At 50.4% G+C, this 23,278-nt stretch overlaps 1 protein-coding gene across 2 annotated transcripts in view; it reads right to left on the bottom strand.

Annotated features, from left to right (window-relative positions):
* Zbtb46 (zinc finger and BTB domain containing 46) overlaps positions 1 to 23,278 on the bottom strand; it is a 55,716-nt gene that overhangs the window by 21,054 nt on the left and 11,384 nt on the right. For both annotated transcript variants that reach the window (XM_003462790.5, XM_063247997.1), the window contains exon 2: positions 9,867 to 10,836. In XM_003462790.5, coding sequence (XP_003462838.1) covers positions 9,867 to 10,803 — 937 coding nt within the window. In that variant the 5' untranslated portion in view covers positions 10,804 to 10,836. The remainder of the gene's footprint in view (positions 1 to 9,866; positions 10,837 to 23,278) is intronic.

Raw genomic sequence — 23,278 nt, 5'->3', positions numbered from 1 at the left:
GTGGAAGAAAGTGCCCCTTGCAAGTAGACACTGAGGACTGGCCCTCACCTGTGGGCCAAGTCAATGCCAACTTCAGTCTGCTCAGGGCCTTCTGGACACAGCTGGCATTTAGAAAAAGAAGTTTATGAGCAGTGATTTCAGAAAGAAAATTCCACAAGCAGAATGGGAAGCTGCAGGCAATCAATCCATGTACAGAGTTCAGTATTACGGAGGACCACAAAATGCACTTTTATCATTGTCACGAAAAAGCTAATACAGCGCCAGGATAGTGATGCACATCTCTAACCCAGCACTCTCAGGAGGCAGAGGCAGGAAGATCACTGTGAGTTCGAGACCAGCCTGGGCTATGTAGCATGTAGTGAGCTTGAGGACAGTCTGAACTACACAGCAAGACCCTGTCTCAAAACCCAAAATGTAAGCAGAGTGGCTAGACAAGGTGTCTTCTGTATGCCGGGAGGCCTGTTCGAAGCCCTAATGGAGTCTACTAGCAGCCCTGTCCACCACGCACACCCCAGGGCCATTTTCTGCACACAACTGACCACCCCAGGTGAGTACTGGGCAAGGGCCAGGGCAGCCTTGGACACCCTGCCCCCAGTCCAGTCCTGTCTGGAAAGAAGGTTCTGGAATAAAGGGCACATTGAGGAGGTCAGAATGCTAAACAGAGCTGACTTTGATTGCCACTGACATGCTGGCCTCACAGTTACTGAGCACACCAAGTGCTTGTTCCCACCCAAAGAACGGGCTGGGCTCCAAAAATGCATGGCGCACATGGGTAAATCTATGCGTTCTCTGTCTGGAGCCATCAGACACAAGCACAGTACATCGTACACACACACACACATGCACACAAGCACATTTACATTCACGAGGTGTGCACATGTGCACAATCAGAGTCATAGAGAGTTCAAACGCATGTAAGCACACGTACTGTCACACGGTGTGGACCCACACGCGCGCACACACACACACACTCGGGCCGTCCGAAGTGCCTGGGCCCTACTCCACACTGTCTCCCTGTCTCTCCCTGTCTCTGTCTGTCTCTCCCCACACTGGCTGACGGCATCTTGCTGTTTTTCCTGGGCAGGTCAGGGCATCACTGTGACTCCGAGTCCTTAACGCATTTAAAAAAAAACAAAAACAGTGACAAAGTTTACTTGAAAGAATGGAAGTGAAGAGTGAGGGAGAAACTTGCTCTGCACAAGTGCAGGCCAAGAAGAGGGAAAAGCACAGCCGGAGGACGTGGGGCTCACACCAGGAGGAAAGCCACGGTGGCCTTCAGGCGTAGCTTTTGAATGAATAAAAACAGAACAGAAGGGAGAGAGGTCCCAGAGAAAGCGCAGGTCTGGCTGCGCTCACTGTTCTCACAGCAGTGGCTCAGCACACGCCACCCGGTGCCCTGGGCACAGCCAGTCTCTGGCCAGGTTGGAGCCAGCATCCTGGGCTCTCCCCACACCAGGCAGCTGGCTCGGACTCGGTGCTGTCCTCGGTGCCCAACCTCTGACTGAGGGAGGCTGCGTGGCACCCGGTGCTCCAGTGCTAGCATGCCCCACTGAGCAGGCAGGATCACCAGCCTGTGCCTTGAGCTGAGTACTGTAAGGGCTGGCTGGTATGCAGGTCTCCTTCCTGGGCAGAGTGGACCCTGAGCCACCTGCTAACAGCACTGGAGTGAGCAGACTTCTCACAGACTCGCAAGCCAGTGGTAACACGGGGTAACACGGGGTACAACGTGATCATGGAACAGGAAGGACGTGTGGAACCACAGGGGCCACCCGGGCCTGGGGAGTGGAGCCCCTGTCTCAGAGGGAGGGGACAAGGACACACGTAGGACCAGGGGGCTTCTGGGTCTGGAGCAGGCGATGTGTGGTCCACCCTGGGCACTCCTTTATCACAGGGCACGAGCACCCTCTGGGCTGTGCAGGCTTGCAGGCAGGGGTGGCTGGCCAGGCTGCCTTGACCTGGGGGACACGGCACTCACAGGCAGAGCACAGCCTCCCAGGATGCCGTCCAGACCAGGCCTCTCCCGGCAGCCGTATGACAGGAGCTCAACCATGCTCAGCTGTGTTTCTAAACTTCTACCTTCTCACCTGTAAATGCTTAAAACTTAAGAATCAGACTTTGTCATTTGAATTAAAATCCTTTCCTCATTTGTGGTTATGAAAAGTTTTTCACATCATCTAAGAAATTCCCTTTGATTTTATGATGACCCTTGGATCTAGGGGACAGGCTCTAGGTACCCCAACGGGGAGAGGCTCACCAGCATCCCAGCCCTTATCTAAGGGGCACAGCCCTCCCACATTCCGGATCTCTAGATGACTAACAATACCTGACACCAAGGAAATGCTGTGCTAACAGACGTTACATGGGACTATTTGGGGAATGGTTACAAGAAAGTCTGTGAATTTCAATTTGTGATTGAACTTGCAGATGTGGAACACACAAACCACTGCATAGATAGTTGGTGTCACAGATTAAAAACTGGCGGTCAGCTTAGCACCAGCTGAGCTGAATCAGCACAGTGCTGACTGTGGATGGCCCACCTGAGGACTGCTGCCAGCATAGAAGGAGACCTGGAGAGGAAGAGCAGCGGTGTGTGTTCTCCCAAGTATTGTTGCTGTTTGGAGCTGTTGGTTCTCCTGGAGGAGCTCATCATGCTGGCTCCCCTGATATGAACGCAGCTGTTATTGTTGGAGCAGCTCGGACCTTGTTGCTGAGAATGGCTGTGGTTCACTTTGGGGGAGCTCTGGCCCTTACATTCAGCTTCGCTTCCTGGCTCTGGAGGGGAAGACATGTGCTGTTTAATCTCCACATTTGTCATGGTGCCTTTGTGATATGTACTCAACTGTTCTCATCATCGGAGGAGCTCGGGACCTGCCTGTCTCTGAGGATGGCTGTGGTACTTTTTGGGGGAACCCTGGTCCTTACTTTAAGCGTTGCTTCTTGGCTCCAGTGTAGAACCCTCAACCGACTGGCACTGATCCTTCACCCCACTAGCATAGACTTTCTAGCTTCCACTGCTGACCTTTGGGCCTTTGCAGCACAGATCTGTGGAACAGACTTGTGTGAGTCATCGTTGTGGGCACTAGATCTTCAGCTGGACTCATACAGGGCCCTGCTGTAGGATCCAGGCCCTCAGCTAGATTTTCTAGGTCTTTAGTGTTGTGGACAGATTTCCTGCACTCTTGTATTTAACTCTGGGTATCATAAAATAATATTATAAATTCTGTGTTCTATATGTAATTGTTCTCCTTGAAACTCCTGACTACAACAGTTGGTTAACCAAATGATTCAGTGGATAAAAGGCCAGGCTGGGCTGGGGATGCAGCTCAGTGGCAGAACACTTGCCCAGCACGTGTGAGACCCTGGGTTCAATTCCCAGCACTACAAAACAAACAAGCAAAACAAAAGAGTAACAGTGATTTCATGAGAAAATTAAAACAAACAAAATTATCTATTAAAAAAAAGTTAGGGCTTATTTTGGCAAATGGCATCAGAATAACTAGGCAACCACTTGCAAAAAGTACACCTGACCTGTAATCCCAGCATTTGGGAGGCTGAGATAGGAGGATCTTTGTAAGTTTGAGACCATCCTGGGTTACAAAGTAGTGAGCTCAAGGCCAGCCTGAACTGCATAGGTAGACCCTGTATCAAAAAAGTAAAAAAAAACAAAAGGCTTCGGACATACCTCAACAGCCCCTGGAATCAACACCTACTACAGCAAAAAAGAAAAACCATTATTATAACTGAGTGATTAAAAAAAAGAAGCAGCAGCTCAGACTGGGAGGCTGAAGCAAAAGGCCTGCAAGTTTGCAGCCCGCCTGGGGCCTGGCTGGAAAGGGGCCACGGAGACTGGGGGACAGGAAACAGTCTCTGGTCTACATGTATGTTTCTCAAAACTCATCACATCGATCCACCACCAGAGCGGCAACAATTTTAAAAATGCCACCTCACAAAGCTACAGGTGAAGAGAAGCAACCAAATTCTCATTGCAGGAGGGAGGAGGGTGGTGCAACCACTGCAGGAAACACATCTGAAAACTTCTAAGTCTAAACACATCTTTTTCCTGTGCTCAGCCACTCGACTGTGAGGTGTTTTCTCAAGAGAAATGAAAAAACTACTATCTGTAAAACAGTGTTCAGAGGCTTGCTCAAAAAGTGCACATCTGGAACTACGCTGACTTAGCTGGACGAGAGACTGACCAAACAAAGGGTGCGATATTGAGACAGTGGAATCCAATGCCACTGATCAAAGAGGTGCAACATCCAGGCAGTCATCCCGGGTCAGACAAGAGCCTGCATCTGTCAGATGAGGTGCCGCCCGGGCAAGAGCTTCCCTCGGGGGATAGTGGGAGGACGCGGACCTGGGAGGCCCACAGGGGCCCCTGAGACAGCTGGTGACGCTGCTGTGCACCAGTCATGGCCATGTGTGGCTGACCCCACAGCCTCACGCGGTCATAGGTGGGGCTTTCTGGAGATGGCTGGATCTACGGTGTGCGATGCTGGGATTAATGGTGTCCTACCCTGGGGGCGAGAGCTGCCTGTGCCAAGGGTGGGTCATTTGGGTGGAATATAAGGGGCAGGAAAAGCACTGTGCCATTGTTTGCTGTCTGCTGCCTTCCTGCATGTCAAGAACTATTTCTTGCCTACGAAGCCTGTCTCCCAGCCAACTATGAACTGAACCCTCTACAAACGGAGCTAAATAAACCTTTCTTCCTTTAACTTTGGAAACTGGGTATTTGGTCTCCACAATGAGAAAAAGTAACTAAGACAGTCCCTAACCCCGAAACGCACTGAAGCTGCCATGAGTGGGGGGTAGGCGGCCATGAGTAGCTGACTAAGCAGGGAGCAGGGTGCCGATACACAGAGGACTCAGCAGCAGGAGTGGCCACCGCTTCATGTTTTCTGCGTGAATATTTTCCCAAAAACAGACTTATTCAAAAAGTACATCTCAAGTCCGCCATTTATTCTATGGCTATCACACCTTAAAAAATATGAGTAGCCTGGCATGGTGGAGCACGATTATAATCCCGGTACTCTGGAGGCTGAAGCAGGAAGGTCACTATGAGTCTGATTCCATTCTGACTGGTACAGTGAGCTCAAGGCCAGTCTGAACTACACAACCTTAACTACCCTGTTTCAAAAAACAAAAACTAATAATATCAAAGTCCCAGGTATGGTAGGGCACAACTGTAATCCCAGCATTCTGGGGGGCTGAAGACAGGAGGATTTCAAGTACAAGCCCAGCCTGGACAATTTAGTAACTTAGCAAGACCCTATCTCAAAATAGAAATACAAAAAAAAATGTCTGGGTATGTAGCTTGGTGCAAAGGCCCTGCGTTTGGTACACACACACACACACACACACACACACAGTGAGGTGGTGCACACCTGCAATCCTAGCTACTTCAGAGGCTGAGCTACGAGAATCACAAGTGTAAAGCCAGCCTGGGCAATTCAGCAAGAATCTGTGTCAAATATAAAAGGTCTGGGGACACAGGGATAGAGCGCTTGTCCGGCTTGAGCAAGGCCCTGGTTCAATCTCAGCAATGCAAGGAAACAAAGAAGAAATGAAAAGGGAAAAGCAATTGCAATCTCTGCCAGAGGCCAGCCTGAGCTGGGCGGACAGTGCCTCGCAGACACCCTGGTCCTGGGCACCTGCAGCCCTGCTGAGCCAGAATCAAGGCCTGAGACGGGCCACAGTGCTGAGCAACCATGCAGGCCAAGTGGAAGGGGGAGGAGCAGGAGCACGGGGGGACAGTGGCCAGATGGCAGCAGGGCAGGGCACCGGGCTTGAGGCACTGCTGCAGCAGCCTCCAGCATAAAGGCCCTGAGACTGGGGAAGGAGGTTTTTGGGACCACCTCAGACCGGAGACCCAAGGGCAACGGACGAGCCTGCGGAGCTGTTTGGTACTGCCATGCCTTGGAAGCTTAGGCAGCCTGTGCCCACCTGAGGGGTGAGGGCCACAGCACCAAAGGCCTGGCAGTGCCAAGCACACAGCCGATGCTGTCTTGACTGCGCATTCATGCTCACCACCCTCTCGGGAAGCACGCTGCAGCAGGGCGCAGAGCGGGCTGGGCTGCACCCTCTGTGAGTTCGACCGCACAGCAGACCCAGTATAAGGGCGCACTCAGCTTGGAAGATGCGGGAGAAGAGTCTGCAGGCGGCATTGGCAGGCGGCACAGGGCAGTATATCACCACCAGGACCTCCGGGCTCAGCGTCACAAGCACGGCCTCGCCAGGTCCCTCTGCACAGCTTCACGCCCTGGCCTGTGAGCTCCTGGGGTGGCCCTCCAGCCCCCCATCTACTTCACCAGTACTTCCTCTTCTGGGTCTTCTGCACAGAGATGAGCTCTCCCCTCACAGCAGCAAAAGAAACGCTCCTCAGCACAGCAATGCCATCTGGGTTACCAGTGGCCACCTAACAGATCTGGTGGCCCGGTCAGGAACTAATCCAGCAGCTCGTGCTTAGACAGTGAAGGAAGTCCTGGCTTCACGGCGGGGGCGCAGGTGTGGAGACTACTCTGGTTCTGCCTCAAAAGGCACTGAAGCCCAGGCTGTCACCTCGTTATCGGTCTTCCCATCCTACACATCACAGGGCAATCTTCCAGACTCGATACACTTTCTACATGTTGCCCACCTTCTCAGTGGGTGGGGGCAGCTGAGCCCCTGGGGCCAGGACAGGGGAGTCACTCCTGCCAGTGTATGGCTCACCCACACACACTTGGGAGGTGGGTCCAGGCGTCTGCATCCACTGCAGCTCCACTCCAGCCCCAGCAGTGAGCCCTGGGAAGCCGCAAGGCCCACCCAGAGCCAGTGCCACTCATGCCTCCCCAAGCAGAGAGGAGGCTACCGGGGTGTGGCTGGCACCGCAGCCTTCAGAGACCCAGCTGCCAACTAGAGCTGTTCTGTGGTCCCAATGTGTTCTCAAAAATCAAACATGTCGGGGCTGGGGATTTAGCTCAGCGGCATAAGCACCTGCCTTGCAAGCAGGCAGTCGTGAGTTCGATCCCTGATACCAATAAAAAGGAAAAAGACCAAAAAAAAAAAAAAAAAATCAAACATGTCAGGTTCTAACCTAACCCAAGTTTAGCACAAGTCTAGTACATTTACTTTACAAACCCCACAGCTCTATCCCAGCCACAGAGCCTTCTTCCTCAGCATTTGTCAGGGACAAGTGCAGCACACAGGGTCAGGGCCCTGGACTCACCACTTCTGACCCACCGCAGCGAAGCCTCCCCAGCAAAGCCTGGGGGCCCAAGGCCTTCACCCTCATTCGAGGCCTGGAGGGAGAGCTGCTGAGGCTGAGCTGCCCATTGTAACCCAGATCCAACAGCTCTCACAGGAAGCAGCTGCTGGAGTTCAGAAGGGAACGACAATGGGCTTGGTTCTTCGAAGCTGCTAGGTGAGAATGCACTTGACTTCTGCTTGGAAAATCACTCTGAGACGCCAGCAGGTCCCAGGGTTCCAGAGCCAAGGAGGACACGCCAAGCAGACAGAGCAGCTTGGCTGGAACACACTGAGTGCCCCAAAGATCTGCAGCGACTGCCTAACAGGTTCTTTTAGCAAAGGGCCTTTTCCCCAGGCATGGTGATACACACCTACAATCCCAGTGCTCAGGTGGCTGAGGCAGGAGGCCCTCCAGTTTAAAGAAGTCTCAAAGACCCTATCTCAAAAGGAATAAAAAAGGGGGCCTTTTCTCATTAAGTGAGATGAGAATAAAAATACTCTTCTGTAAGATGTGATAAACCTCTAATGAGAACAAATTGACCTCCACAAAGAATCACCATTTATGCTTCAGATCTCAGCCTGAGGGCTGGGGGTGGGGTGGGGGACTCAGGAAACAACTGGCCACCATAGCTCGGCAGGAATCATCCCACACTCAAGCCCACACCTCCTGTCCTTGTCTTGGTACTCAGAATCCTCCAGCAGAAGCGGTTCACAGTTGCCTTGGTAACCCAAGGATTTAAGACTCTGAGGAAAGTACACAGGCGAAATCACTTGTTGGATCCTGAAATCACCTTCTGCTTCCAACTGCATTTGCGGCATCCAACCATGGGCTCAGGGAGCATCCTACTACCTCATAGCTGACTGTTCCCAAGACACCAAGGCCCTGGCCATCACCTGTGGGTGGGCCAGAGGGATCCTGGGACGGTGAGAGGCCCCTAAGGTCTGCACACCCCAGAAATGGCCCAGAAGCCCTGTCACTCAGGGGAGGCTGCAGCTTCTCGGGTTTTGGTTGCAGCTGGTAAAAGACTTTGAACAAAGTTAGGAGCACACAGGATGTCATGGTCCCTGTCCTCTGCCCTGGATGCCTCTCTAGGGACAGCTGGCAGAACAAGCAACTTTTCCATCTGCCCAGAAATGTCCTTCTGATGTGGTCCTGCTCTGTGCCAAAGGCTGAAGGCTACTCCCAGGGGTATTTGTCCACCACAGCAGATGCTGCCGATCCACAGGCAGCACCACTGGAGCTAGTGTGTACAGCCCAGGGCCACTGCCCATACCCCAGAGTATCCAGGACACCTACCCAGAGCACAACCCTGCCAAAGGCAAGAAGCCGCGAGTTAAACCCCCTGGCACTGAGCCTGGGCCTGGGTTTGGGGCAGGGAGGGAAGGGAGGAGGATGAAGGAGGTAACACAGCCCCTGGAAATGTGCTCTGCTGAGCCCCCAGGAGCCACTGTCTGATGGATACAGAGTTTCAGGGCATTGCTTAAGGGATACAGAGTTTCTCTTTGGGAGATACAGAAGTTCCAACTAATAGGAACCTATATAGTGCCAGTGAACTGCAGGAACCGCATGCTTTTAAATGCTCAGAATGGAGCCCAGCATGGTGGCACAAGCCTAAGGGAGGTTTAGGCAAAAGGACTGAAAGTTCATGGCCAGCACTAGGGCCTTGCACTACCAGCTGCTCTTCTTGCTCCAGGAAGCCCTCCAGGCAGGCAGCACCAAGACCCCTGGGGCCAGCACATGGGTGCCATTTCCAGGTTTGCTGTCTTTGCTGCCTCTGTCCATTCAAGGTTCATTGGGTGATTTCTAATGTTCCTTTGGAGGGGCTCTGCTCAAAGGCATGGGCCAGGGAGCCCTGCTCCTGCCTGACCACTTCTCTCTCTGACCTGGCTGTAGCTCTGGGCCTGGGAGAAAGAGTTAGACATCAAGATGACAGAGTGGCTCATCCCCACTCTGCTCTCTGAAAGGGATCAGCACAAGCCAAGATTACTGCCAGGCCCTGGGCACTGGGAGCTGTACCCCCTGTCCATTTCCTATCTGTTACTCTAGGCACAGACATGGAACCATCCGGCAGGCTATGGGGACCACCTCCAACACCTCAGCACAAGGGCCCTGTGGCAGGAGCGGGCCTCGCTTTGCAGAGCAGGTCCTAGCTAAGCTGGGAGAACCCACACTCAGGGCAAATGTGTCACAAGTGTCTACATTTTAAGACCCTCTACAATCACAACACCCTGCCTGCCCCTGCACGAGGACCACAGACAGCACTCAGGGACAGGCTGCTGGCCTCTCTGGAGACCACCGAGTACCCCAGGCAGTTCCACAGGCGACAGAGGACACCAAATCCACACCCCACACATGGTCAAACCTCCCACGGTCTCCCCACTGCTCTGCCCACAGAGCTGCCCCATCCCAGGCAGCCCCATGTCTCAGGGTGCCACCACCGCACTGATGGGCATGGAACCAGGGGCTCCAAAACCCCCAGGTGCCCTGGTCTCGGAGTGCGCCATTTGCTTCCCTGTGGTCGTACCAACTCCTATGAAAGGAAAGCCCCAGTGAGAGCTGGGAAGGGCATGGCTTCACCCGCAGCCCAGGGCCACCACAGCGCTCCAGGGCTGACGCCTGCTCTTCAGCATGAAGGGCTTACTTGAGTCTCGGCTGCTGAAGGGCCATCCCGGTGTGGGAAGGAACGAGGGCACCGGGGAGCCTGCCTGGCTGTCATCTTCCACCTGCTGCGTGATGTGCCGGACAGTCTCTTTGTTCTTTCGGTTCTTCCTCCGGCCTGTGGGCTGCCAGCTGTCCCCAGCACCCTGCTCCGAAAAAGAGCTCTGGATGGCACCATCTTTGCCAGAGGGCAGCTCACTGCCTCCATAGTGAGAAGGCGAGATCTGTTCCTCCTTGATGCGCAGGGGCCCATAGCCCACGTCTCCGGGCCACAGAGCCTGTGAGGAAATGTCCTCAGGGCCATCGACCTTGGGCTCTGGATCCTCCTTCCCGTAACTGCTCCCGCCCTCATGGCAGCTGGCAATGGCCGAGTCTCCGGAGGAATTGGCCGGGCTTGTCCGCCGTGCCAGCCACGGGGAGATGCTCCTCCCCGCCATCACGGCCGAGATGAGTGCCTCTGTGCTGCTGCTGGACGTGGCACCAATCTCGAACTCTGAGAGTTCGTCCGAGGTGTCCGACTTGATGCTGATGTCCAACGCGGCCTTGATGAAGTCGTGGCAGGCCTGCACAATGTCCGTCATCTGCAGGAAGCTGGCAGCAGACATCACCTCGATGACGTTCCTGCTTGTGAGGGCCAGATGGGCGGAGTACATGAAGTCAATGATGGCCTTGAAACCCTGTGCGGTGACGATGTCCAAGTGGGTGACTGTCGCCTGGTCGGATGTCTTCTGCACCTGGCAGTACAGCGTCTTGAAGTAGCGGCTGCTCCCAAGCAAGACGTTCTTGTGTGCCTTGAAGACCTTGCCCTCCACGACGACGCAGACGTCACACAGAACCCCGTGCTGCCTCTGCTCGTTAAGCTCACGAAGCAGGTGCCGGTAGTGGGACGTGATTTCCATATCTTCCTTTCGGTTGTTCATCTGGAAGTCCTGGTGTGGCCTCTTCTACAGACTCTGTGGGGAAGAAGGGAAGAGTTACCCACACATGCCGTAGGACAGGTGCCACTAAAGCAGCAGCAGAGCGGCTGCGGGGCAGGGTGAGGGGGGCCTCCAGGCAAGCAGGGACTGTGGGGGCGGCTGGGAGCTGGGCCACTGCTCAGGGCAGAAGCCAGATCCATAAGCTGGGGTGTAGGGGCCCAGGGAAGCCTGGTGCCCTCACTGGCACAGAGCCACAGCAGTGGGCAGACCAAGCCCTGCCCCAGCTGAGCCAACTTTCTAGGCATGCTGCAGAGATGCGATTCTGAGCAGAATAGCACACAGCAGCTACAATAATAAAATACAAATAATAAAAGCACCCACCAGAAGACTGAAGCAATTTCCTTATCCAAACTGAAAATCTAGGTTAAAGAATCCAAGTGTGGACCACACAGGGGCTGACTGGGGGGGCAGCCAGACACCAGCCCCTTTGGGCGCACAGCCAGGGAGACAGTTCTCAGCCAGTAAGCAACCAGCTGATCCAGAGTAACACAGACTGTGTGATAGCTAATGAGGTAAAATGCAACTTAATGCTTATATTGTTACAGTGTATCACTGACATTGCAGGCCTAAAGCCTGTGGTCTGATCATTTATTCAGAGGGTAACAATGTGCAATGTAGCATCTATGGGGGATCTCCTTCTAAGGGTGGTAGCCGTTGTTAATTCCTGTTATCTTGTTTTGAAATCCTGTATCATTTTCATTGTTTTGTTTGGTTGGGTTTTATTCTGTTTTGTCTTGTTTGATTTTGTTGTATCCGATGGCATGGGCAGCTATTTCAAAGATAACAAGATATATTGTGGATTTACATTTTGGATTTACTATTATCTTGCTTTCAAGTCCTGCATTGCATTCATTGTTTTGTTTTTATTCTGTGCTGTTTTGTTTGATTTTACTATGTTTGATGTTATGGGCAGTTATTTTGAAGACAACAAGAGGCATCATGGTAACCATTGCTGATTTCCTATTATCTTGTTTTGAAATGCTGTGTCACATATAACTTGTTTTAATTGGCTTCATTGTTTTACTTTGCTTGGTTTTATTCTAAAATAAAATTAAAAAAAAAAAGAATCTTCGTCCCAAAGCTTGAAGAAACATTCTTGCTTTTTTTTTTATCAGTACCAGGGATTGAACTCATGACTGTGTGTTTGCAAGGCAGGCACTTATGCTGCTGAGCTAAATCCCCAGCCCTTGAAGAAACATTCTTAAAAATATACAAATAAATAAAACTTCCTACATACACGCACACACAACAGAGTAGTAAGACTTGAAGTCAGACATTCATAGCCTCGCTCCTAAGAATGTTCAAAGCTCTGAGGTCTCAGCAAGTATGTGGGACGTCCCTCCAGCCAGCTCGGGGTTCCTGCCCAGCACCGGGTGTGGCCTGGGAGTTTCCTGGGCCCAAGAAACACACTGGAAGTGGAGAGAGACTCGTGGTTGCTCCCTCACCCAGCGACAGTCCTGCTCAGGTGCTGAGGCTGCCTACCAAGTACGGCAGGCACACGGCTTGCAGGAGAGGTTTGTCCTGCCCTGCGCAGCCCAGTGGCCACAGTCCAGACCGAGGCGTCCACGCCAGCCTGGGCCTCAGGGACAGCCAGGAGCTTCTGGGTCCCATGGTTTGTGGAGCCTTCCTGGACTCTGCCTCTGTCCTCCTTGATGTTTTCCCTGCAGGGCTATGTCCACATGCCTTTTCACAAGGACGTCAATCGCTCTGGCGTTCTGGGTCCAACTAGTGGCCTCATCCTCACTAATTCCGTCCGCAACGACCTTATTTCCAAACAAGGCCACATGTTGAGGTCTCAGGGGTTCAAACTTCGGCACCCAAATTCTTGGGAGACACATCCAACCCCAAAGTCCACCTGAGAGGGGCACAGACAATTAGCGTGTGCTCTGTCCCCTTACTTGTTCCATCATCCCAACTGATCGGTCACTGTGCTTAACAGGACAGCGAACTGCCCGAATACAGGCAGAGGCTGAGTCCTTCCTGGGCCACCCAGTCCACCCCACACAGGCTTCTGGGACAGACAGGGTGCAAGGGGGATTTTTTTTGGGAGAATTGAACTCAGGACCCGGCTGTGTCCCTGGCTCAGGGTGCAAGTTTTACTCCTCCTCTTGACTTACTGAAAGTGTTACAGCACACATCCCTTCCCTTGGTCACCTGAAAAATGACCTGTGGAACACAGTGACTGTCTGCTAATTCACAGGTGGAGAAAATGAGGCAGCAAAGAGGATTTTTCTTCCTCTCTTTGAATGCTAGGGTCCTTGGCCACCATCCTCCTTCCCTGGCCTTTCCTGCAACTGCTAGGGGTGAGGACGCCGGGGCCACCTGCCTGTGCCTCCTGCTCACTCTCCTCCAGTGGAGCCATAACAAGCCAGGCCCAGCACCTGTCACATGGTCCACATCCACGAGTACCTGTGGCGACCTTTTAGAGCTGTTAGTGATACAAATACCTGCTGGAGCAGCGCGCCACCGGTCTAGGTGCTGGGCCTGTGCTAAGAACAGACAGCCGCCCACCACGAGGCCCTGGACGTGAGCCTGGGGGAGACGTGTTGCTCCTGCTGCGTGCCTTTCAGCCACTGTTCAGGCATGAATGTGGCACCTGCCCCACCAAGAAGAAGGGCTTGGGGAGCTGGGGTGTCCACGGGCTGCAGCCAGTGTTTTCAGGAGCCCCTGTGGCAGCTCATTACCCAGGTGCTGCGCTGCACACCAGCGTGCAAGCTGGGGTGGCGGGGAACAGGCAATCATGCCCGGGTACTTGGTTCTTCACACAGGGCTCCACTGACCCCAAGGAGGGACACAAGTTCATTTCACACCACGGGAAATAGTCATCTAAGCTCAGAGCACCAATTCAACGCCTGCCATTTGGAGCAGGTGACATGGCGACAGCCATGTAAGAAGGACAAGTGCCTGCATTCCAACCTGGAAGCCAAGAGATTTCATTGCTGGATTTTCTGTTTAAATAAGAATCTCTTTAGTCAACTAGAAAATATCCTATAAGAATTTTTAAGAAATAGGCAGAACAGACTGGGCATTCTATAATCCCAGCACTTGGGAGGCTGAGGCAGGAAGATCAATGCAAGTTTGAGGCCAGCCTGGGCTACATGGTGAGTTCAAGGGCAGCTTGGACTGCACAGCAAGACCCCATCTCAAAAAACAAAACAAACAAACAAAAAAATTATCCAGACCAATGAGAAGGGGGAAAAAAATCATAAAATGACTTTTATTTTTTAGAAAAAGTATTTCTTATAGATTACATTTCTAAGATAATTTCAACATAAACTGCAAGTTTCAAAGTTAATTATTATCCAGTTATCTCCTAACTTAAAGTTATCATTCATAGATTTTCTAGTAAGAAAAAGCATAAAAATTTCACTTGGAAAAAAAGTTAGTGGAAAGAAAAAAGTGACAGTATTTAAGGCGATTAGTGTCTCAGATGTGGTAAGAATACACGTGACCTCTCCAAGCCCAGGGAAGTTTAGACATGAATTCAGGTTTCAGAGTGCATCGTCCACCAGCACCAGAAGGACACGTGAGCTGTGACAATGGCATCCTCTGAGGCAGCAATCTTCGCCCCTCAGCCTCTGCCGCCACCTACACCAGCCACAGAGAGTTCGGTCCTACAGGCACTGGACATGGACACGCGTGCCGCACGCTCCTCCATGGGACAGCGAGGCAGGGCACTTCGCTGGGGAGAAGCCCACCTCAGGGGCCCATACACGCCCAACGGTCACACACCTTCACATGGACAGCCTCACCTTCATCCTTTTTTTTTATTGGTATCAGGAATTGAACTCAGGACCTCATGCTTGCAGGGCAGGCACTGAGCTACATGCCTGGCCCCAATGCTTCATCTCTGAAGCACCTGTGCAGCCACAGGGGCTCACAGGCGGGTGCACAGGGCTCCAAACAATCCAGAGTGGGACACAGCTGGGCACTCAGTGTGACACTAGGGCTGGGGGAGACAAGGTGGGAAGCAGCTGCACCGCACTCAGACTGCACAAAAACCTCGCAAGTGTCGTGGAAAAGTCACACCTGCTTTTTTTTTGAGACAGTCCCACTTTGTAGTTCAGACTGGCCTTGAACTCACAGTGCTCCTTCTGCCTCAGCCTCCCAAGTGCTGGGATTACAGGCCCACCCCAACACGCCTGGCAACCTGTTACTGTTTCTACCACATCACACCTGGCCCTGCAGACTCTCCAGTACCTGCTGCATCTACAGCTTACTCATCCCAAGAGACTCCAGTTTCCAACTGAAGACCACTTTGGGTACCAAAACAGCCTGAATCCATGTTCTAGGATCCTAAAGTCATGTCACCCATCAGGGCTGGGGAGCACAAGCTCAGAGTGTGAGATTCAGTAGCCCAGGTCATGAAGGGTGGCAGCGGGGGGCCGTCCTGTCCAGGCCAGCCACTCCTGACACCAAACCCCAGCGGGGAAGGTGCTTCACAGTGGGTCTGGTGGGCCCTAGGACCAAGGTCACACCACGTGTGCTAGTTTTACTCTGCCCAGTGGGTCAGGCAGTGAGGTCACAGTACCCTACCTCCCACAGAAGGCTGCGTGCAAACCCCAACTGCCCAACTCCCACCAGGCACACGGAAAGGGAGGGGCAGCCACGCCCTCCACCCAGTGCGCCAGTTCCCTGCCTGCTCATCCCTGGGTTGCCCTGAAGGGACACACATTCCAAATCTTCCTTCAACCAATACCAAAAGGTAAAGGGAAACCAATCAGAAAGCCGTTTTTAAAAAATTGAGGCAAAATAAAGGATAAACTTGAGGCATATGCAGGTAAATGGGTGCACCATAATCTCAAGGGAAATAAATCAGACACCAAGTTTAAATAGAACAGGGTTGAGAAACCCAAAATATAAATAAAGGATAATGGGAAGTAGGGAGAACATTTTCAAAGGGGCAGAGGAACAAGAGAAGAGGGAAGGGACAAGAATTAAACAAGGGACTCAAAGAAGAAAATGGAAACCTTTTCAAATGGGAAGGGGATCAAGAGTTGGAGGCCGGCGGGCATGGTGGTGCATGCCCATGATCTCAGCACTCGGGAGGCTGAGGCAGGAGAACTGTCAAGAGTTAGAGGCCTGAACCACATAGGGTGGCCTTCTCTCAAAAAAAAAAAAAAAAAAAAAAAAGTGTTGGAGGGAATAGCAAGGGATGAGTGGAGAAGGGGACAGAAAAAAGAATGAAGGTGTACAGTACAGGCCCGTGCACCAACTTCCCACCGTGAATGTAATCATTACATACCGTAAAATGTACTAATAAAAACACATAAAAAATTTCTAGGGGCTGGGGATTTAGCTCAATGGCTTAAGTACCTGCCTGGCAAGTGCAAGGTCATGAGTTTGATCCCCAGTACCACCCCCCAAGAAATTCTAGGGCCAGGGATATAGCTCAGTGGGGTAAGCGCTTGGTGCTAAGTTTGATTCCGGAAAGGTTTTAGAGGTTTTTTTGTTTGTTTTGTTTTGTTTTTAATTGGTACCGAGGATCGAACTCACGACCACGCACTTGCAAGGCAGGTGCTTATGCTGCTGAGCTAAATCCTCAGCCCCCGTAAAAAGAAAGGTTAAACGAAAAAAAAGGGAAGGTAACATTTTGCTAAAAGACAGGTTTGGATACCCTAACCCAGTATGTTAAGCTGTTTCCTTTCTCTGGTAGCAGCACTGTGATACCTCACTGCCAGGGCACCATTTGTAGGTAAAGCCAAGCAAACAGGGCACAGACCACTAAAAACTAAACCAGTCAGGCCAGCGCACGCCATGGTACAGGTTTCACAACTCACAATCACGGGTACTCAGAGGTAACCTTACAAAACTTGTGTAAAAGGCATCTGCTGACAAAAATGGGATGAGTGCCACGGCTCAGCCAGCAGCTCCGCAAGCCGGGGTCACAGGCAAGGTGTGCAAAGAACACTTTTGCTGTCAGACCACAGAGAACAGCATGAGGTCCATACACGCCAACCTTGGACCCGAGCTCGGGGAGACTCCTGCCTGTCTTTGGCTACGGGTGGGCTAAGCTCTCCTGACTGTCACTGGCTGGTGCTCTCCCATCTCGCATCTCCAGCTCAGACTTGTCTCCTCCCACCACGCTGAGATTCACTGCAGCCTTTGCTCCCCTCGCCAGGAGGCAGCCACTTTCAGGTCCAAAAACAATTCTGAAAATTTTTAAAATTATAGACAGAAGCTGTTTACTTAAGATGGGCACTTATTCATGTCAACTCTTTCAGATACTCCTGAGTGTTTCACAAGTAAAAGCTGAATAAATCAGTATACTTTTTTCTCCCTGCACCATGGCCACTACCACTGCCACTGTTTCTTCCTCCTCTTTGTCCTCCTCCTCTTTCTGCTGCTTTCTCCTCTTCCTCATTTAGTGCTGGGGAGCAAACCCAGAGTACTAAACTATACCTCAGCCCTCTTTTTATTATTTTGATACTGGCGATCAAACTCACAACCTCAAGCTTGCCAGGCACTCTTTTTTATTATTTTGAAGCAGCATCATACCAAGTGCATAAGTTGCTCAAGCTGGGCCCAAGCTTGAACTTTTGATCCTCTCCCCTCAGCCTCCCAAAGCACTAGGATTGCAGGCAGGCACCATCACATCAGGTAACACATCTTTTTTTAATCGGTACCAGGGATGGAACTCATGATCGCGTGCTCGCAAGGCAGGTGCTTATGGTGCTGAGCTAAATCCCCAGCCCAGGTAGCACATCTTAAAATGCAAAAGAACTCCCAGGCATGGTGCGCATCCCTGTAATCCCAGCTCAGGAGGCTGAGGCAGGGGGATTGCAGAAAGTTTGAGGCCAGCCCGGGCTACACAGTGAGCTGCAGGTCAACTGAAGTGTACAGTGAGATCCCATCTCAAAAAAAAAAGCTGGGCTGAGGATTTAGCTCAGTGGCATAAGAGCTTTCCTGGCAAGTGAGTTTAATCCCAATACCAGAAAAAAGAAGAAAAAGAAGAAGAAGAGAAACAAAGAACCACAAAACCCAAAGGTTAAGCACAGACCTCACTTGCTACACTGCAAGTTCAAAGCATCAGTGTGGAAAGCAGGGTGGACTCCTTCCCCTGGGGCCTTTAAAGAGTTCTGCCAAGAAGACCCCGTGTTCTAAGGAAAATGTAAAATAATGGATGTCACTTAGGCCTCCTGCTGGCAGCCCTTACAGACGCCAGTTTTCAAGGCAGGCGCTTACGCTGCTGAGCTAAATCCCCAGCCCCAGACACCAGTTTTCCATCCAGCCTCCAGTTCAGAGCCAGGACCTAGGCACAGCATGCCTGCAGCCTGTGGCACCCCCTGCTGGCTGGGCTGAAGAAAATTCCCCACTTTCACTCCGAATGGCTGAGGCCATGAGCATCCCTCTAAAACATCAGCTAGCTCAAACTATTTCACCACATTTATACTTCATCTCCCTTTTTGGGGGAGAGCACCAGGAATGGAACTCAGGACCTCACACTTACCAGGCAGGTGCTGCATCACTAAGCTAAATCCCTGGTCCTTATCTCACTTTTTAATCTCCAACTTAACCTCTGCATTTCAGTTAAGGTGAAGATTTTATTTTAAATTTTGCTTAAAATGTAATGTAGTAAGTGAATAATTAACTCAAAGCAGGAGAAAGACACCCTCATCTCGAAGATCCAACTATCCTGATTCCGGGCTGGGGATTTAGCTCAGCGGCATAAGCGCCTGTCTTGCAAGCAGGCAGTTGTGAGTTTAATCCCTGGTACGATAAAAAGGAAAGACAAAAAAAAAAAAATCAATAACCAACCATTCTGATTCCAGTGCCACTGAACAGGCAGCAGCCCACCAGGACTTGGAGGAGACTCAGTTTAACTCCTTGAATCTAAAACCTCTCTTCATGACAGTGGTGAAATTCTTTTTTTTTTTTTTTTTTTTTTTGCTTTTCCTTTATTATCGGTACCGGGGATCGAACTCACAACTCACCACTGCCTGCTTGTAAGGCAGGCGCTTATGCTGCTGAGCTAAATCCTCAGCCCCTGGAAGTGGTGAAATTCTTAATGGACAAATATTCTGAACAGACTGGGCACAAGGGAGACATGTCACTGATGGTGCTCACCCCCATCAGCAGGACACACATGAGAGCCCAAGCTGTAATCCAGCAGGGAGACTGGGGCAGGAGGACTGTTTCAGTTCAATGCCACCCTGAACTACACAGAGAGACCCTGTCTCAAAAATAAAACCAACAAAAGCCACAATTATAAGCACCTGCCTGGCAAGCGTGAGATCGTGAGTTCGATCCCCTGTACCAAAGGGGGAAAAAAAAAAAGCCACAATGAGCAGCCACTGCTGACCCACCAGAGAGACCACAGCACAACAGATGTGGGTGTCTAGAGCTCCTTGCACTGCTTATGGGGGAGCAAAGTAGCCTGGCTGCTTTGGAAATCTGTTTGGTAGAACCTTCAAAGGTTAAGCAGCCAGGTGTGATGGTACACACCTGCAATCCCAGAATTCTGGCAGGAAGAGTACAAGTTTGAGCCCAGCACGGGCAACTCGGCAACTTTGTAAGACAAAAGAAGGTGAAGTATGTAACACAATGCAAAGGGCCTGGTTCAACCCCAGTAAACAGCAAAACAGCTGGCCAACCACCATGTGAGCTTGGGTACCTGTCCAAGAGGAGCAAACGTTAGCGGGAATGAAAAAAAGGATGCACACACATGCACGCCAGCTTCATTCCAAGCAGTCACATTTGGGAAGAACCTAGATGTGCATCAAGAGGTGAAGCAGTCCCAACACTTGGGTACTGCTCTACAAGAAAAGGGGCCCTGGGGCTCCAGCCCAAGCCTCGTGCCCCAACCACCCCCTGCGCCACTTTTCCTCCATGCCAGAACCCAGGCTGATCTCCACCTAAATAAGCCATGCCACACCACAAGAAAGACAGGGTCCCTTCACACGGAACTCCAGAACACAGGGAACTGTCCATGAGACAGGCGGTCAGCAGCTGCCCAGGGCTGGCGGGGTGAAGGGAGGAGAAGAGGGTTGCAGAGACCCAAGTAAATGTCTGGGTGACAGGGAACGATCTCATCAAATCCTACTCTTTATGAAAGTACAGCCTCCCCAGGCCTGGCCTCCCCACACCTGGCCACTAATGGTAAGTCCCATGGGAGCAGCCACAAACCCCTGGAATGGCTCAGTCCTCACCACATATTGAGGTACTGAGTTTATTCTCTTCTGAAAAACTAGGTGAAAACATGAGCAACAGGACACTCCAACAAACCAAATTTTACATAGATCATATTATTATTTCCAGTTGCATCTTAAAATTTTACTATGTATTAGGGGGCTGGGGATTTAGCTCAGTGGCATAAGCGCCTGCCTTGCAAGCAGGCAGTCATGAGTTCGATCCCCAGTACCGATAAAAAGACAAAAAAAATTTTTATTATGTATTCATTTATTTTTGTAGTGCTTGGCATTGAACCCAGGACCTTTGCACTGAGAAAGATCTGGATCTTTTTAGTTTTTATTTCAAGACAGTCTCACTAAGTCACTAAGTCACGAAGTGAACAAGGCTGGGCTCCAACTTGCACTCTGCATCCTCAGCCTCCCAGAGTGCTGGGACTACAGATGTGCACACTTGGATTTTTCCAAATGAGCTGGATGCAGTGGGACACACCTGTAATCCCAGCTACTCAGGAGGCTAAAGCAAGAAGATACTAAATTTAAAACCACCCTGGGCAACTTAGCAACCTAATGTCTCAAAAAAGAAAAAGGGCTGGAAACATATCTCAGTGACAGAGCACCCCTGGGTTCAATTCCCAGTACTGCAAACAAGAACAAAATATTAAGGTTAACATTAAAATGTGTTATAAAATAAATAAAATAAAATGTGTTATAAACTGGGCATGGTGATACACAACTGTGATACACAACTCAGGAGGCTGAGGCAGGAAGGTTGCTAGGAATTTGAGACCAGCCTGAGTTACGTAATGAGTTCAAGGCCAATGAGTCCCTATCTTAAAAAAAAAAAGGTGCATTACATACATGCACCAGCTCCTCATGAGGAAGGTCAGCACTCTGTGCTGAAAATGTGCACTATCTTATTTATTTATTTTTAATTAAAAATTTTCACCAAGTATACTTGTTAGAAAAGAAGGAAGCTATGAATATCTATCCTTGAGAAATTCAAAATAAAAGACAGAATAAAACCATAAACAAGTAGAAAGCCAGGTAGCTCAGTGGCACAAGTGCCTGCCTGGCAAGCACAAGATCGTGAGTTTGATCCCTAGTTCCAAAAAAAGAGAGGGAGAAAAAGCAAGAAAAAGAAAATAAAGATCAAAAAACAATCTCTTAGGGGCTGGGGATTTAGCTCAGCGGCATAAGCGCCTGCCTGGTTAAGTGCGAGGTTGCGAGTTCGATCCATGGTGTCAAAAAAAAAAAATCTCTTATCAAACTGCCAATATCAGGGGCTGGGGATTTAGCTCAGCGGCATAAGCACCTGCCTTGCAAGCAGGCAGTTGTGAGTTCGATCTCCGGTACCGATAAAAAGGAAAAAGACAAAACAAAAATAAAAACCAAAAAACTGCCAATATCATTTTTCATAAAGATTAACATTTTGATTCTTACATTTATGTAAAAATAGAAGACACTCCAAATAGTCTAAACAACTTTGATAAAGGAACAAAATTAGAGCTCCAGCCTTCCCCAGTCCCACTTCTCACAAAGTTACCAATCATGATGAAACAGCATTGGTATCAACATAGACAAACCACCAAGGTACCAATATGAAGTTCCAAAATACACACCCACAATTGATTTCTGGCAAAGATGCAAAAGCAATTAAGTGGAGAAAGGATTGTACCCTCAATAAATATACTGGAACAACTGGATATCCACATGCAAAAAAACCAGAACACAGAGAACTGCCCATGAGACAGGCGGTCAGCAGCTGCCCAGCGCTGGCCGGGGAAGGGAAGACATCAAAAATTTCTTAAAACATCCAAAAGTCAACTCAAAATGGCTCACAGTGGATTAAAGGGAAAGCATGTGTGGCCTGAGTCATTGTTTGGCTGAAGTCATTCTCTTTGAACAAAATATATGTTTTTCCCTTATTATACTAATGAAACAATAATGACGTTTACACACGCATGATACATTTATGTCACTAATAAGTATGTTCTCAAGGTACATCTATTTACCTATAAAAATGTCCAGTTTATTATTCTTTATGGCTGAATAGTATTCCATTATATAGAAATACCACATTCCTCAGTCAGTGGGCATTGAGGTTGTTTCCAAGATCTGGCTATTACAAACTGTGCTGCTATAAACATGGGTGCACATACATCACTGTGGTATGATGATACCATGCACCCATGTGCACCCATGTTTATAGCAGCACAAGTTATTTCTTTTGGGAAGATACCTAGAAGAGGAATAACTAGGTCAAATAAGATCTCTGGTCCTAGTTTTTTGAGGAATCTCCATAGTGATTTCCAAAGCGGTTGCACCTGTCTGCATTCCCACCAACAATGGAGAAGGGTTCCTTTTTCCCCACAAGCCCTCCAGCATTTATTGTTCGTTGATTTTTAAATTTTAAGCCAGTCTTTCTGGGGTGAGGTGGAATCTCGGTGTTGTTTTAATTTGTATCTCTCAAATGTCCAGTGATGTTGAAAAGTGTGCACTAATTTTAAAAAATGTGGCCCTATTTAGGAGGCTGAAGGAGGGCTGCCATGAGTTCAAGGTCAGACTGGACTATATAGCAAGACCCTGTCTCAAAAAACCAAACAAACAACAAAATTAAATGCGCTCCTGACTGCAAAGAATACCCTCTCCAAACACCAGAATATACGTACGTTGCCTTTACCTGGGAGGTGCTACCTGCATTTTCTCCAGTGAGCAAACTCTGGGTGGTACCTGCCGAGGAACTCTAGGCCTCCACATGCGGCCAGGGAGACCCAAAACCCAAACCAGGACTGGCCACACCCGACCAGCCTCTGGATCTGCCCGGGCCTCTTCCCCTTGGTCACCAGCCCTGTCTCAGTTCCTTCACCTCCATCCTAGGCTTCTCACGCCTGGGCCACCTCACTGCCTCCTCCACCTCCAAACCTGCCCCATGTCACATCCTCTGGTGCACCCCACCCAGACCACACGGCTTCTTCCCCTTTCCAAACCCTCACTCCTAACCTTCGCTGCCCCGTCTCAGCTCAGTGTTTGTCCTCACCAAAGACTGAAGACTTCACCTCAGAAACACATTCTGGAGTCTCATCAGCACCCCACAGGTCCAGCAAGCACCCACAGAAGCCCAGAGCAATTCTGGGGAGGGCATCAAGCCTGAAGATGCCACCCCTACCTACTACAGAGTCTAACAGAGGCTAGCGCAGGGCAAGGGGGCACGTGGAAGATGTAGGGGGTCAGCACATGTGCGCCCCTGGCCCAGAAAGCCCCCAGGAGCCAGCCCAGCATTTAAAGCA

The sequence above is a fragment of the Cavia porcellus genome, unplaced genomic scaffold (genome assembly GCF_034190915.1).
Source record: "Cavia porcellus strain 051 isolate PalLab524CR breed Dunkin Hartley unplaced genomic scaffold, mCavPor4.1 scaffold_5, whole genome shotgun sequence".
Lineage (NCBI taxonomy): Eukaryota > Metazoa > Chordata > Mammalia > Rodentia > Caviidae > Cavia > Cavia porcellus.
This window is presented reverse-complemented; position numbering and strand designations above follow the sequence as displayed.